Genomic DNA, 16,780 nt, shown 5'->3' on the forward strand with positions numbered 1-16,780 from the left:
CTACTTTTAACTACACAATCTTCAATAAGATAATATTATACATAAATCAAAAAATTTTTAACTATTTATTTTTCAAAAAAATACTATTTATCTCATTATAATTTATAAATAATGGGGCTCCAACTGTCCCTAATTTTTTTTGAAAAGTCAAAGTCATTGATTATGTCAAAAATTGAAAACTGAGAAAAAGAGTTGACGTGTAGAACACTTACGCAGAATAAAGCAGCCTTTTATTTACCCAAATTCAAGACTACGAGATTTTCTCCATCTTCAAGCTGCTCTCTCTCCCTCTCTCTAACGCGTAAAAATGGCGACCCCAATTATCCCTCTCCTCCTTTTCTTTCTCCTGGCCGTCACAGCCTCCGCCCGTCCCTGCAAAACCCTTTTCTATTTCGCAACAACCACCACCTATTACCCTTATTCCCTTTCCCAAAACCCTAACCCTAGCGAGGCTAATTTCCTTTTGCAAAAGCCTTCTTCCTTGTCTTCGCCCCGTTATCTCACTCTAATCTTCACCACCACCACCACTACTCGATTCCCTAACCATCATCCATCCGTCAATTACAACGATCGCCCGATCGATCTTGAACACGACATGCTTCCGTACAAAGGCCACGCTAAGTTGCACTCCTCAGTCTCGAGCTCGATTAGGGATCGTACCAAGGACATCATGAGTGTGGTTGGGGCGCTGCTGTTCGGGGTTGGCTGCGGAGTCCTCACGGCCGCCACAATGTACTTCGTGTGGTCTCTGTTCTCTCCCCGCCGCTTTGACTTTGATGATGATTCCTCCTTTTCTTCTGATGATGATGACGACGTCACCTCCGCCAAGAAGATGGGGTATCTGGCTATTCCTACCAAGCCCAAGGTCGTTGATGATGACCTCAAGAAACCTGCATCCCCAGCCAAGGACGAAGCCTGATGATTTGATCGAATTTATCAGCGTTTTCGGAACCCAAAGGATTGAAAAAGTGATTGATAATTACCTGAGTGTATCTATCTATGTATTTATTATTCACGTTATCGTGCTACTACAAACTGCTTTTAATTGTGATATGAGGACCACCTACTATGGATTTAATTGTGTTCTTGCTCTGCTTTTATAACTGATTTCTTGGCTTGCATTGATCAGAAATGTTTATTTAGTAATTAAAATGTGTTGTGCACTGTCCTATTATCTGTTTTTTTGAATTTTGAATATGGAAAATGAAATAATGATCAATGCTTACGCTATACGCAGCAAGTTGGGAGAATGTTAAATGCTTTTGATTAACACATTAACCGATCATTTTCCTTTGTCATGAAATGGAGTGATAGAAATGAGTTCTGATTCCAAGGTATTGAATCATGTGTTGTTGGGCTCCAAAATTCTTGATAAAAATTGAAACAGGGTCCTCAATCCTTGATTTACCATATTTCGTTGTCCGGGCTCTCATAATCATAATGTATGAAGGAGATTCATTTGCATAAAAAGATTGAAGTTTTACAATTTCATGTAATCTCTGTCTTTAAAAATTTTAAGTGGCTGCATGCTAATGAATCTGATTTTCCATTAATGATGCCTTATTTGTCAGGACTGTAAAATAAGAACTTAGAGAAGATCAATTCAAATTTGAATGCAGTCATTCTAATTCGAGCCAACTCTGTATGATATGAGTATCAACAGATCTTCTGATATATTTCTTACAACTACGCATTGTTGCTTGGAGATAATTAACCTTGATGTTTCTTTGTTCTTAGGTAAATCACAAAAGCTCAGTTTGAATTTATGTTTATAGTGAAGTAAATTGACAACCATATGCAATATTACCTGTAACATTTTTATAATCCATTGATATTCAGTTTGTTGAGTATCAAGAAGCATCTTCTACCGTAGTAAGCGTGTCGTGTGGATTTTTAATCTATTGATAATCAGTATGTGGTTGCTAGGTATCAAAAAGCATCTTCTATTGTAGTTTTAAGACTGCCATGTGGTTTTGTTACTTGAAATTGTTGTGATCTCAGACTTGCCTTCGTGTTAGTTTAAATGAGAACTGGACAGATTCAGTTAACATTACAGATTCTTATTGCCTTTTGTATCTTTATAAAATCCTCCCTAGTCGGTGAGGGCTTGGGAGCTTTTCATCATTGGTCGTTGGAATCGAGATACTTGTTTTATCGGCAATGTATTGCACCTTTCTGCCCCATACGGTTAATTGGACATCTCTCAGCTATGCAATGACTGAAGAATAATGCCAGAAAGAGCTGAGGATAAACATCTTATTAAGTGCTGGAACCTAGTTTTTCATGGTGCATCAAAATCTTGGAGATAAATATGAACGCTAGTTCAAACTTTTACCTCGTTCCCTCTCCTCTCATACATTGAGGATTTGTTCGAATTGACATGTCTTTGAGTTCAAGTCTTGGTCTATTTACATTACTGGGAATGACGACCATGTGAAAGAGGAATGCTTAGAGTCAAATGTATAGTGGCCAGTTTAACTAATGTTGTAAATATGTTGAATAACCTAAACTAGAGTTTTGATGAAACCTTTTACCCATAAGATGTGCTTTGTATCTTCGAGATGGTTAAAGCCATTGACATTAGATTTTTAAAGTGAAAATTCCATTTGGTAAAGAAGTCTTTATTGTAATTGTTTAGTCGAGTAATCGATTTCGGACGTACTTGTGAATGATTAACGCCTATATAAAGAAAGATTTGTTGATTGTAAACAAGTATATTTAATTTCTATAGGAAAGGGATTGGGGTCTCAGATGAGTTAAGTTTCGATTTTTATTATGAAGATAACAAGATTGAGTTTAAAACAAATAGATAGACATGTACTAAATTCAAGAAAAGATGAACTAGCTTTTTTATTGCAATGATGATAGTTAGTTATAGAGAGAGTTGATGATGATAGCAGTTAGTTACTAGCAAAATGGGGGATTGGGTTCACAAGAAGAGGAAACTTAACATGGACAGAGTGTCCTGGAGCTTCAGTCATGTCTAAATCTTTTTGAGTTGCAAAGTTGAATTTATGCATCAATTTTGCCAAAGCAAGTTCATCAACACCTATGGCAAATGTAATACCGGGACAGCCTCTACGACCAACACCAAACGGGATAAACTCGAAATCGAACCCTTTGAAGTCAATTCCTGAATCAAGAAACCTCTCTGGATGAAATTCTTCAGGATTTTTCCACAAAATAGGATCTCTTCCAATCGCCCAAGCATTGATCATCACTCGGGTTCCAGCTGCAACTTCATACCCCATTAATGTAGTATCTTGGGTCAATTCTCGAGGAAGCAGTAATGGAAATGGAGGATGCAGTCTTAGGCTTTCTTTGATCACAGCCTTTAAATAGGGCATTTTGTTTTTCTCTAAATCTTCCTCTGTTATATCTAATTTACTTCCGGCTACTAATCTCACCTCGTTCTGTAGTTTCTCCATGATTTTTGGGTGCCTTAAAAGCTCAGCCATTGTCCACTCTAGAGCTGTATATGTTGTATCAGTACCAGCACCAAACATATCCTGTCACAAGGAAAAATGATTAGACTAAACCAAATTGTTTCTTTAGTGAAATCTTGTATGCTTTGAATATTGTTTGCAAGAGAGAGATACAATGGGATTCTTACAAAAATGAGAGCTTTAATGGTATCAGTTTCAATAGGGTAACTAGAACTGTTCTCCCTCTGAATTTCGAGCAATATGTCCACAAAATCTACTTCATCGCTACTCCCATCACGATCTGTCTTTCCTTGCTTTCGACTTCTATGCTCTTCAACTACGCGCGTCAAAAATTCATCAAATGATTTGGCCACTTTCTCCAATCTGGCATCAAAACCACTGACACGATTAATCCAGTTAAGCCATGGCACGTAATCCCCAGGGTTAAAAGTGACCAATAACTCCCCAATTTCCTTCAACATCAACTCAAAGTTCTCACTTTCTTCTCCACCATCATATTTCCTTCCCAAGACCACTCTACTTATAATACTATTAGTAAGCGACACCAATAGATTGCTCAAGTTCACCTCAGACATCGAAGAAGAGGGTGAATTTCTAATTTTCTCAATCATAAGGGACGTTTCTTCTTCTCGTATGTGACGGTAAGATTGAACCCTCTTGTTGCTCAAAAGCTGAAGCACGCCTATACTTCTAACTTGCCTCCAGTGATCACCATATCGAGCAAAAGCTATATCCTTAGAGCCATAAACAATTCTATGCATAACGCTTAGTTTCGGCCTGCTTGAGAAAATCAGGTCCTGATTTTTCACTATCTCTCGAACTGCGTCAGCAGAGGAGACTATCAGTGCTGGTACACTGCCCAAATGAAGCATCATGAGTGGACCGTAGCGTTCGGATAGTCCTTTCAGCGAGCGATGAGGGTGTAAGCCGAGTTGGAGAAGATTTCCAATTACCGGAAGTTTCGCTGGAGATGGTGGCAAACTTTTCCGGGCTTTTGAAGTAGCATTATAGTACCATTTGTAAAGGAAGATGATGAACAAAATAAAGTAAATAAAAGAAATCATTTTCTTTTCTTAAAGCAGATGAAATTTGCATGACAATCTTGTATATTGTCTACTCTTTATATTATGCGTTTCTCCCTAAACCCCAATAATTAATCTTGAAAATGATCCAGTATATGTGTTGATTACTGGGAACGCAGATGCAGTCTTTGATGAATTTCAACAAGCTTTTTTTCTAAAAAAATAAAATAAAATTATGAACTGCGGTCTAATTTTGGATATATAATATTTTTGTTTGCTTGTCCATTTGCTTGGATGACGCCAAACTTCTAGATGGAGTTGACATCTTTTGTATTATTGCCTCCAGAATATATTTTCTTGAGTCATCAGAACAATTATTGAAACAACAGAGTCAAAATACTAATTATAATAATGACTGGTATTTATTCGCACGTAATGAGATACATCATTCATTTGAATTCTCAACTTTGAATAATTTTCTCTTGGACACCGTTTGATTCAACAAAATTTTCCTTAAAAAATGGAATTTGAATTTCAACTTCCACAAAAAAGGTATTTGATAGCTTATATTTATCATGGAATTGAATTTCTTAGATATCTTGGAAATATTTTTTTTCGTTTCTTTCTTTTTTCTTTTTTTTTTTTTTTTACAATGGAAACCAATTCTAAGAATAGTTGAAAATGAAGATGCCTTTTTATATAATTTACAGTGTTCAGCTACCTATCTGAATATACACTTTGCAGGTTGGGATTAAATAGATACATGGAGCTTATTCTAGAAAGTTTAGCTGGAGCCATTCACGTGAAATATGGGTGACTATTTGAATCTACTACAACTGAATCTGGTGTAACAGAAAATGTACAGCTAGGCTGATTAGTTGCAGTGTATTAGAGTTAATGAGATAATTAACTCTTAACACCCCCTCTCAAGCCAGATGGTACTGCTGTAACACCGAGCTTGTCCTTCAAAAAGATGAATCTGGAATGAGAAAGGCCCTTTTGTTAACACATCTGCAATCTGATTTGAAGATGGCACATATTTCACTTCTAACTCCTTTCCAAGAACTTTATCTCTGACAAAATGAATGTCTGATTCTATGTGTTTTGTTCTGGCGTGGTAGACAGGATTCGTTGCAAGTGCACCAGCACTCATATTGTCACACCACAGGATTGGAACTGAGACTTGTGGCATTTCCAGTTCTTTGAACAAGGACTGGATCCAGGCAATTTCTAAGGTCGCAGAACCAAGAGCTCTATATTCTGACTCCGTGCTTGATCTAGCAACAACATGTTGTTTTTTTTTATGACCAGACTATCAAATTTTCTCCCAGATATATACAGTATGCGGCTGTTGATCTCCTGTCATCAGGACAGGAAGCCCAATCTGCATCTGAGTATCCACTTAATGTCAGCCTGTCATATCTTTGAATCCACAATTCTTGATTCATTGTTCCTTTTAGATACCTTAATACTCTCTTTACTGCTTGCCAATGTGTTGATATTGGTGATTGTAGAAATTGACTTAGTTTGTAACAGCAAAGGTGATGTCAGGTCTGGTATGTGTGAGATATTGCAGTGCTCCTACAACACTTCTGTAAATTGAAGGATATTTTATAGCTTCTCCTTCAATTTTTTACATAGTCTTACCATTTGTGATGGGAGTAGGATAAGGCTTTAAGTTCTGAAGTTCAAACTTCTTAAGCAACTCAGTAATATATCTTGTTTGTGTAAGATGAATTCCTGTGTCATGCCAACCAACTTCAATTCCTAAGAAATGATGCAACTGGCCCATATCTTTCAATGCAAACTTCCTGTTCAGTTCATCTACAAAATTTTGTAGCAACTTTGTATCATTCCTTGTTATGACTATGTCATCTACATAGATGAGTGCAAATATAACTTGACTTTCATTCTTAAAATAGAACAATGATGTGTCAGCTCTTGATTGCTTGAATCCCCAACTTATTAATGTATCTTTCAGCTTGTCATACCATGCTCTGGGTGCCTGCTTTAGGCCATAAAGTGCCTTTTCTAGTTTGCACACATGCAATGGTTTTGAATTGTCTATGAATCCTTCAGGTTGATTCATGTACACAACTTCCTCAAGTTCACCATTTAGGAAGGCATTGTTGATATCAACCTACCTACTGCTTGCCAATGTGTTGATATTGGTGATTGTAGAAATTGACTTAGTTTGTAACAGCAAAGGTGATGTCAGGTCTGGTATGTGTGAGATATTGCAGTGCTCCTATAACACTTTTGTAAATTGAAGGATATTTCATAGCTTCTCCTTCAGTTTTTGACATAGTCCTACCGGTTGTGATGGGAGTAGGACAAGGCTTTAAGTTCTAAAGTTCAACTTCTTAAGCAACTCAGTAATATATCTTGTTTGTGTAAGATGAATTCCTGTGTCATGCCAACCAACTTCAATTCCTAAGAAATGATGCAACTGGCCCATATCTTTCAATGCAAACTTCCTGTTCAATTCATCTACAAAATTTTGCAGCAACTTTGTATCATTCCCCGTTATGACTATGTCATCTACATAGATGAGTGCAAATCTAACTTGAGTTTAATTCTTAAAATAGAACAATGATGTGTCAGCTCTTGATTGCTTGAATCCCCAACTTATTAATGTATCTTTCAGCTTGTCATACCATGCTCTGGGTGCCTGCTTTAGGCCATAAAGTGCCTTTTCTAGTTTGCACACATGCAATGGTTTTGAACTGTCTATGAATCCTTCAGGTTGATTCATGTACACAACTTCCTCAAGTTCACCATTTAGGAAGGCATTGTTGATATCAACCTGCCTGATTTTCCATCCTCTTGAAACTGTAAGGGTAAGTATTACTCTTAAGGTTGATGCCTTGATAACGGGGCTAAAGGTTTCATAAAAATTAACTCCAGGGGTTTGATGAAAACCTTTAGCCACTAGTTTTGCCTTGAATCTTTGAATTGATCCATCTGAACTGTGTTTCAGTTTAAACACCCCTTTGTTTCCCACTATGTTGTATGATGGTGAGGAAGGTACTAGTTTCCAAGTTTTGTTTTCCATCAGTGCATCAAATTCCTCTTTCATTGCTTCTCTCCAATCTTTACTCATTAGTGCCTCACTTACATTTTTGGGTTCCCTGTGTTCATGATTATGTTCAACTGATTGTCCAGTGTAGACCTTTGGTTTGAACACTCCTGCTTTTGCTCTAGTAACCATAGGATGCTGTATCTGATTGCTTGGTTTGTGACTCTGGCTTAGCTTACTACTACTTGATTGCTGATTGTCATTTTAACTAGTTGCAGATGACTATTGTGACCAGTAGCACTATCTGATTCAGATTGTTTAATGTCCTGTGACAACCATACATCTGTCTCCACACACTGTTTATTTGCCTCATTAAGTAACTCTTGTGCATTATCATCATCTCTGTCAATGCTATCATTATGAGGCTGATTTGCATCACCTAAGCTACGAGGTAGAGAATCCATAACTTGGGTTGCATCTAGATAAGTTATATCAGTAGGATCAGGGCTTGAGTTATTTATCTGGGAAGGAAATTGAAACCATGACACTATTGTTTCAGACTAAACAGGATTTGACTGACCTTAGATGAGGAAACCAGACTCAAAAGAAAGCTCAAACTCATTGAAAACAACGTGTCTTGAAATATACACTTTTCCAATTGAACTGAGGCACTTATAGCCTTTGTGAGACTCACTATACCCAAGGAAAACACATTTTGTTGAATGAAAATTGAACTTATGCTTTTGATAGGGTCTCAAGAAGAGATAGCAAGCACACCCAAAGGTTTTAAGTGCCTTATAATCAATTTCTTTTTTGTGTGAAACTTGGAATGGGGAATGCATTTTGAGAGTTGGAGTAGGCAACCTATTTATGAGGTGTGTAGCTGTTTGAAAGGATTCCCACCAGTATTTCAATGGCATTTTGGCTTGGGCTAATAGAGTCAAACATGTTTCTGTTATATGTCTATAGCTTTCGTTCTATTCTACCATTTTGGGCTGAAGTATGAGGACCGGAATGTCTAAACTCAATTCCAGATTGTGTCACAAGGTTTGTTAAGCTTCTATACTCACCTTCCCAATCTGACTGTAGGGTCTTTATCTTCCTTTCAAACTTCTTTTCAACCAGTTTTTTTCAATACTCATAGTCCCTTTTCTTGTCTTCTGGAGTTCACCAGTGAGAAAAGTTATTCTAGATTTGTTCTGAATGCCATAACTCTCATTCACAGCAGTCCAGAGTTAGTTAGAATTGCTAGAGCCCATAGCTCTCATAGCAATCTCAGGAGTCATTGAGGAGTAAAGCCATCCCATCAACAACTGATCTGTGGACATCCATTGACTATTCTGGGGATTTTGAGTTACCTCGACACTAGCTTTTGCTTCATCAGTGGTTTGAGTACTAATAAATTCTGGAGGACACAGCTTTGTTCCCAGAATGTGACCTTTAAGGTTGTGTCCACGTATGATGGGAAGAATCATATTTTTCCACAGCAAAAAATTGTTTTTGTCAAACTTCACAGACACCATTTGGGTTAAATTGACACCAAAAGGTGAAGGTTGGTTGCTTCCCTACATTGAAGGCGCCATTGTGATTGAAGCTAATATGGGTGAGGAATTCTGTGGTGTAACATTAGCGTTGGCCATTTTTTTTTATTTTTTATTTTTTTTTGCTCTGATACCAAGTTGAAAATGAAAATGCCTTTTTATATAATTTACAGTGTTCAGCTACCTATCTAAATATACACTTTGCAGGTGGGAATTAAATAGATACAGGGAGCCTATTCTAGAAAGTTCAGCTGGAGCCATTCACGTGAAATATGGGTGACTATCTGAATCCACTACAACTGAATCTGGTGTAACAGTAAATGTACAACAAGGCTGATTAGTTGCAGTGTATTAGAGTTAATGAGATAATTAACTCTTAACAAGAATTATTGTAAAAAAAATATTTCCCTTTAATTGAAAATTTTCATGTAAAATAAAGTCAAACGAACACCAAAAGATAGATGATTTTCTTCAAAAAAAAAAATTTTTTTGTTGGCAATGGAAACAAATTTCATTTCCAATACTAGTAAAATATATCTCTTTAATTGACAATTTTAATGTAAAACAAAGACAAATGAACACCAAAAACACTTTTATTTTAATATTTTCCACGTGAGAAATTATACCAATCAAACACAATAATTTACAATTCCCAGAAAAATAATTTCAAGGCAATTCAATTTCCTATAATTCGTTTTCAATTCAATTCAATTTCATATTTGCAGTCAAACGGACCCTTAGTCTACAATATCTCAATTAGATAACCACTCAACAGTTAACAAAGAGATACCCTCCCATGTCATGAAAATAAGCTTGTTTTCATTTTTACATAGATTAAGAAAACATAATTAATATATTTGAAACTATAAAATTTACTTACATATACTTTTAACATACGTCTACATTACAATTGTTTAAATATGAGTAGTTAATATTTGTTGATAATAAGATATGTTAATTAGGGATATATTAAAAAATTAAGAAATTAACTATACTCTCAATAAAAAAAGAGACCTATAATATGAAACCGATAAAAAAGAAAATAGATTTATCCTTTTGGGACAGAAAGAGCATAGTTATTAAAACTGGACTGAACCAGGAACTGTCGAACAGGATCTTGGTCCGGTCTAGGTGATTCAATTGATCAAGTAAGCATATGAATTGATCAAAAATCGGTTAAACCATTAACCAACCGTCTGAACTAGACGATTTTAAGTGGATTCAAATCCAGTTCACATATTAAACTGGATGGTTACTAAATTGAAGTAAACTTTTATTGTTAAATACTTAAGTTTGCTAGAGCTTTGATTCGAACCCTAGCAACAAAAGAGATATTTTACCTCCATGACTATTATGGCCACTGATGGTTCTTAGTCATCTAATGTGATCAATATATATATATATATATATTAGATTTCAAAAAATGTTTTACATTTTATTTAAAAAAATATAATATAATTAAAATTAAAGTCTAATAATAATCAACCGATCGAATTATTGACCTGAAGGTTTTGTCTGATCGACCATCAGGTCGAGTCTAATAACTATGGGAAAGAGTACAAAATTTGCCCATAATGCAACTTGGCATTTATAATACATTAAGAATCCCAAGTTGCTAATTAGAATGGAATAAGTCATTTGTATAATGGATTTGTACAACATGCTTGACAATGGTGTAGGAATCACAAAAGCGTTGATGGGAAAGATAAAGTATTTTTTAAACTGTCCAATGATAACTTGTCATGTTGCATGTTGTCAAATTTATTGTAAAAATTATTGTACAACAATCATGATTCAATTAGAATTTTGAAATGAAGAATTGTTTTTAAAATTATTTTCAAGCATATGAGGAATTAATGTTGAAAGAAGCCGTTGTAACATGAAAATTGTGGGAATTAAAATATGATGAAATGTTCTTTGAATGCATTATCTGTAATATTCTAGAATTTATTTGATTAAAAGGTCATTTCTTATTAAAAGAAAAATTATTATTTTAGAAGTTGTCTTTTCTCAATAAATGTGTCTTTGTAATAATACCCTGATTGAGTCCCATTCTTTTTTAAAAATGTATTCTTAGTAGTATTTTGATATCATTTCAATCACACATTTTTCAATAAAAGAATATTACACACAAATGCAAAAAAAAATCTTATTTTTTAATCATACATTTTCCATCAATACACTATTCAAAAATTCATTCTTTTTCCCAAAATGAGGCTTAGACAAGAGCAATATACCAATATGTCACATTCTCTACACCATTGCCCACAAATTTTATAAAGACTAATTTGTAATTATATTTATTTATTCTATAAAGGTATATTATATTAGTAATACTGAATATTAAATTTATTTTTATTGATTATTATTTATTTAATTAAGATCTTAATTTTTTATTCTTTTTTCAAAAAAGTTTATTATATGGGGAGGGAAAGGAAAAGAGAACGAGAATTGAGAGAACTACCATCTCGTATGTGAGAATTTCACACTATTGTACTAAATCCACGTGAATTTTATTTCAAATGAAAGTTTAATTTTTTGAATTTTATGAAAGTTTATAAAAATTTACGAAAGATTTCTACTAATTTTATACAAATTTATACAAAAAATCTATGAAATCCACAAAAATCATCACTTAAAAAAGTCTATTAAAGTGTTCAAAAGTCTCAATTGAATATTATAGGAGAGGGATTCGAGTCTCAGACAAATTAAGTTTCAACTTTTATTGAAAATAACAAGATTGAGTTTAAAACAAATAGATAGACGTGTAATTATATTCATTATATTCAAAATAAGATAAACTAGAGTTGTATATGTTGTATCAGTACCAGCACCAAACATATCCTGTCAAAAGGAAAAGGATTAGACGATAACCAAATTGTTTCTTCAATGAAATCTTATGTGTTTTGAATATTCTTTGCAAGAGAGAGAGAGATAGAATGGGAGACTTACAAAAACGAGAGCTTTAATGGTATCAGTTTCAATAGGGTAACTGGAACTATTCTCCCTTTGAATTTCGAGCAATATGTCCACAAAATCTACTTCATCGCTGCTCCCATCACGATCTGTCTTTCCTTGCATTTGACTGTTGGAATTAATTGAATTTGATTTGGGTTTGATTTGGGTTTAAAATATTAAATGTAATATTTAATGATATGGGCCGCAAAGTACGCATTGGGCGCTTTAGAGGCGCACTTGACACGTCGCGAGGAGCTGGAGAGCCTTATAGTTTTTAGAAATGGACTCGTAGTTTGATGACGTGGCAGCACAAGGCTCGGTGAGTTGGCATTCTAGGTGGCGCACGAGTGGTAGGTCGCGTCTCTTCGTCTTGCGTGGCGGTTAGATGTACGCGTGGCTGTGACTGTTCAGAAATTGGTGAATAAGCATGATGAATGGACACTTCATTTCATGGTTCAATCTGGGCCGTCAGATCATAAAAATAGTGCGATCCAATGGCTAAGACGAATCAGACCAAGTGATGCACCAGTTCCTGAAATGTCACACACCTGTTCCATGAGACACTTCAATCTCTATAAATAGGGACCCCCAGATTCGTTTTTTTACAGACCAAATCAATTACGAATTCAATTGATTTCTAAATTCTTCTCTCTCCATATTCTGCTCTTAAAAAATCTCTTATAATTCCGTGGTTATTCCGTTCAAGTACGGTCATTCATTGGTTCGACCGACAAGGTTGGTATTGTACAGTATCGACCTTGGAAGGAGCGTTGTATCTTGGGAGACAGACGTCCATTATCCTGTTTGCACTTCATTGGAGGGCGAAATCTGTCTTAAGGAGATTTGCTTACTTTATTGGCATACCTCACTTCATTTACTGTTTATTTTTTTGCTTATTTTATTTCTTCTTTTGATTGCATTAGTCGAATTTCCGACAACAATTCGACTTCTATGCTCTTCAACTACACGGGTCAAAAATTCATCAAATGATTCAGCCACTTTCTCCAATCTGGCATCCAAACCATTCACACGACTAACCCAGTTTAGCCATGGCACGAAATCCCCAGGGTTAAAAGTGACCAATAACTCCCCAATCTCCTTCAACATCAACTCAAAGTTCTCACTTTCTTCTCCACCGCCATATTTCTTCCCCAAGACCACTCTACTTATAATACCATTAGTAAGCGACACCAATAGATTGCTCAAGTTTACCTCAGATATCGAAGAAGAGGATGAATTTCTAATTTTTTTCAATCATAAGGGACGTTTCTTCTTCTCTTATATGACGACAAGATTGAACCCTCTTGTTGCTCAAAAGCTGAAGCACGCCTATACTTCTAACGTGCCTCCAGTGATCACCATAACGAGCGAAAGCTATGTCCTTGGAGCCATAAACAATTCTATGCATAACACTTAGTTTCGGCCTGCTTGAGAAAATCAGGTCCTGATTTTTCACTATCTCTCGAACCGCGTCCGCGGAGGTGACTATCAGTGCTGGTACACTGCCCAAATGAAGCATCATGAGTGGACCGTAGCGTTCGGATAGTTCTTTAAGGGAGCGATGAGGGTGTAAGCCGAGTTGGTGAAGATTTCCAATTACTGGAAGTTTCGCTGGAGATGGTAGCAACCTTTTCTTGGATTTTGAAGTAGCCCATTTGTAAAGGAAGATGATGAACAAAATAAAGGAAACAAAATAAATCATTTTCTTCTATTAAAGCAGATGAAATTTGCAGGACAATTTTGTATATGTTCTACTCTTTATAGTATGTGTTTCTCCCTTAACACCAATATTTAATCTTGAAGATCATACTGGGAAGGCAGATGCAGTCCGTGATGAATTTCAACATGTTTTTTTTTTTTTTTTTTTTTTTAAATTATGAACTGCAGTCTAGTTTTGGTTTTAGCATGCTGGCTTGTCCGTTTGCTCGAATGACGCCAAACGTCTAGATGGAGTTGACATCTTTTGTATTATTGCCTCTATTATTGCCTCCATAAGATATTTTCTTGAGCCATCGTAACAATTATTGAAACAATGGAGTCAAAATACTAACTATAATAATGACTGGTATTTAGTAGCACGTAATGATATACATCATTCATTTGAATTCTCAACTTTGAATAGTTTTCTCTTAGTCTACTATATATCAGCCAGATAACCACTCAACAGTTAACAAACGGATACCCTCCCGTCCCGTAAAAATAAGCTTGTTTTCATTTTTACATAGATTTGGAAAACATAATTAATATAGTTGAAACTATATAATTTACATATATATAATATGAGTAGTTAATATTTGATGATAACAAGACACATCAATTAGTGATATATTAGAAAATTGAGAAATTAATTATACTCTCAATAAGAAAAGAGACTTAATTATAATACGAAATAGATAAAAAGGAAGAGTAGATCTATCCTTATGGGATGGAGAGAGTACAGAATTTGCCCATAATGCGACTTGGTGTTTATAAAGGTTGAACTCCAACCTTAAAGGCTCCCACTGCCTCGCCTCTGGAGTATCGTGAGGAAGGTAAATTGCGGGATATGCCACAGCAGGCTAAGGAACAAGGGCTTGCCTGTACACTGATGCCCACAAAGGGTCAAATTCCGTATCTCAGGAATCGAACTTTCACACTGTAACTATCAGCAAGGCTGTGACTACTTCACTCCTATCCTTTGTACCACTGGACTATGCCCCGAGGGGCACAACTTGGTGTTTATAATATATACATTAAGAATCCCAAGTTGCTAATTAGAATTTTGAAATGAAGAATTGTTTTTAAAATTAATTTCAAGCATATGAGAAATTAATCATGAAAGAAGCCGTCGTGACATGACAATTGTGGGAATTAAAATATGATGAAATGTTCAATTAATTTGAATGCGCGGGATATGTCACAGCAGGCTAAGGAACAAGGGCTTGCCTGTACACTGATGCCCCACAAAGGGTCCAATTCCGTATCTCAGGAATCGAACTTTCACACTGCAACTATCAGCAAGGCTGTGACTACCTCACTCCTATCCTTTGTACCACTGGGCTATGCCCCGAGGGGCACAACTTGGTGTTTATAATATATACATTAAGAATCCCAAGTTGCTAATTAGAATTTTGAAATGAAGAATTGTTTTTAAAATTAATTTCAAGCATATGAGAAATTAATCATGAAAGAAGCCGTCGTGACATGACAATTGTGGGAATTAAAATATGATGAAATGTTCAATTAATTTGAATGCATTATGTGTAATATTCTAGAATTTATTTGATTGAAAGGTGGTTTCTTATTAAAAGAAAAATTATTATTTTAGAACTTTTCTCTAAAAGTGTCTTGTACATAAAAACGACTTTCAACAAGTATGTCATATTCTCCGCACTATAACCCAAAAATATATACCATTCTGCATTTTTTTATTCCTGTTTCAAAAGAGAGTACAAAGCATTGTTCGGTTTGTGGTTCTCTAAATTTGAGAACAATCTGAAAACTTGTGCGAGGCAAAATTCTTTTAAAGAAGAAAACTTTTAACTCTTGCCACAACAAAATTTAATTCATTCTGTTGGGAAAACACCTCCCAAAGATAGCCCAAAAGATCAAACAAAGTTGACCATGTGAAAATTTCCAAAACACTTGAAGAACAAGAAAATGAGGAAGAAATGATTTCAATGGAATATATGAAGATCAATGTGTTTGGATTACTTGAACAAGTCTCAAGTTAATCCCCAAGAAAGAAAATAACTTTGAATTTATACCCAAGATGAACAACCTTTCAATCTTGTAAAATTCTCTCCAAGTTTTCTCTCTTTTCCTCTCTTAGAACCGGGCTCTAGGTCTTGAAAATTAATGAAAGAGGGAAAAATGGCAATATATATATATATATACATGCCGGGGCGCCTAGGCGCCAACATTCTGCCTTGGCTCCACAGTCGGGGCGCCTAGGCGCCTGCACATGGCGCCTAGGCGCTGCCTTCACTACCTTCACCACCTTCACCCTTCTCCCTTCTTCTCACAATTCTCCACCTCGTACATCATTTTATAAACCTCAAATTTTGGACGAACACAAGAAGAAGAAACAAGCACCAAAACTCGGCTGCACCATTCAAACCATGATTGCCTACGTACCCAAAAAACTCGGGATCAAGCCTCCGTAGTTCACCTCCACCTTCATATACACTCCACCTCATTTCAACCTCGCCCCGAAGGGCCATGCCCTCTTGGGCATATCAACACGGACTAATGTGAAGTAAGTCCAAGCAATGTTGAAACTTACTACCCGTCACCACTTTGATTAACATGTCAGCTGGGTTCTCATTTGTGTGTACCTTCGAGAGTGAAATATCACATTCCTCTATAACATCACGCACAAAATGATACATGACGTCAATATGCTTGGTTCGAGCATGATGAACCTGATTCTTAACCAAGTGAATTGCACTTTGGCTATCACACCACAAGTCCACACAATCCTGCTCAATCCCCAAATCATCTAGAAGACCCCACAACCACAATGCTTCCTTCACTCCCTCTGCCATGGCCATATACTCGGCCTCTGTAGTAGAAAGAGCAACTGTAGCCTGTAACATCGATCGCCAACTAACTGGGGCACCATGTATGCAAAACACATATCCAGTAGTAGATCGTCATCTATCTAGATCACCTGCATAATCCGAGTCCACAAACCCACTTATATGACATGCATCTCCACCAAAACATAGACCCGTATCCGCAGTACCTTTTAAGTACCTCAGGATCCACTTCACAGCTTCCCAGTGTGCCTTCCCCGGATTCACCATGAATCTA

At 36.0% G+C, this 16,780-nt stretch overlaps 3 protein-coding genes across 3 annotated transcripts; 1 reads left to right on the forward strand and 2 right to left on the reverse strand.

Moving 5' to 3' along the window:
• The first annotated feature begins 234 nt into the window (after positions 1-234).
• On the forward strand, positions 235-1,125 carry LOC111384152. The gene has a single exon (XM_023008403.1). It carries the CDS (start codon positions 308-310, stop codon positions 917-919), a length of 612 nt encoding a protein of 203 aa, XP_022864171.1. The 5' UTR covers positions 235-307; the 3' UTR covers positions 920-1,125.
• A 1,696-nt stretch (positions 1,126-2,821) lies between these two features.
• On the reverse strand, positions 2,822-4,619 carry LOC111384151 (cytochrome P450 71A3-like). The gene is made up of 2 exons (XM_023008402.1): positions 3,614-4,619; positions 2,822-3,509 (listed from the first exon to the last, which is right to left on the reverse strand). The coding sequence occupies exons 1-2, from the start codon at positions 4,508-4,510 to the stop codon at positions 2,901-2,903; spliced, it is 1,506 nt and encodes a 501-aa protein (XP_022864170.1). The 5' UTR covers positions 4,511-4,619; the 3' UTR covers positions 2,822-2,900.
• An 8,237-nt stretch (positions 4,620-12,856) lies between these two features.
• On the reverse strand, positions 12,857-16,773 carry LOC111384155 (cytochrome P450 71A3-like). Its single transcript, XM_023008404.1, has 5 exons — positions 16,713-16,773; positions 16,254-16,328; positions 15,867-15,982; positions 13,252-13,694; positions 12,857-13,148 (listed from the first exon to the last, which is right to left on the reverse strand). The coding sequence occupies exons 1-5, from the start codon at positions 16,771-16,773 to the stop codon at positions 12,857-12,859; spliced, it is 987 nt and encodes a 328-aa protein (XP_022864172.1).
• Between the last annotated feature and the right edge of the window lie 7 nt (positions 16,774-16,780).

Source organism: Olea europaea, unplaced genomic scaffold, assembly GCF_002742605.1.
Source record: "Olea europaea var. sylvestris unplaced genomic scaffold, O_europaea_v1 scaffold2856, whole genome shotgun sequence".
NCBI lineage: Eukaryota > Viridiplantae > Streptophyta > Magnoliopsida > Lamiales > Oleaceae > Olea > Olea europaea.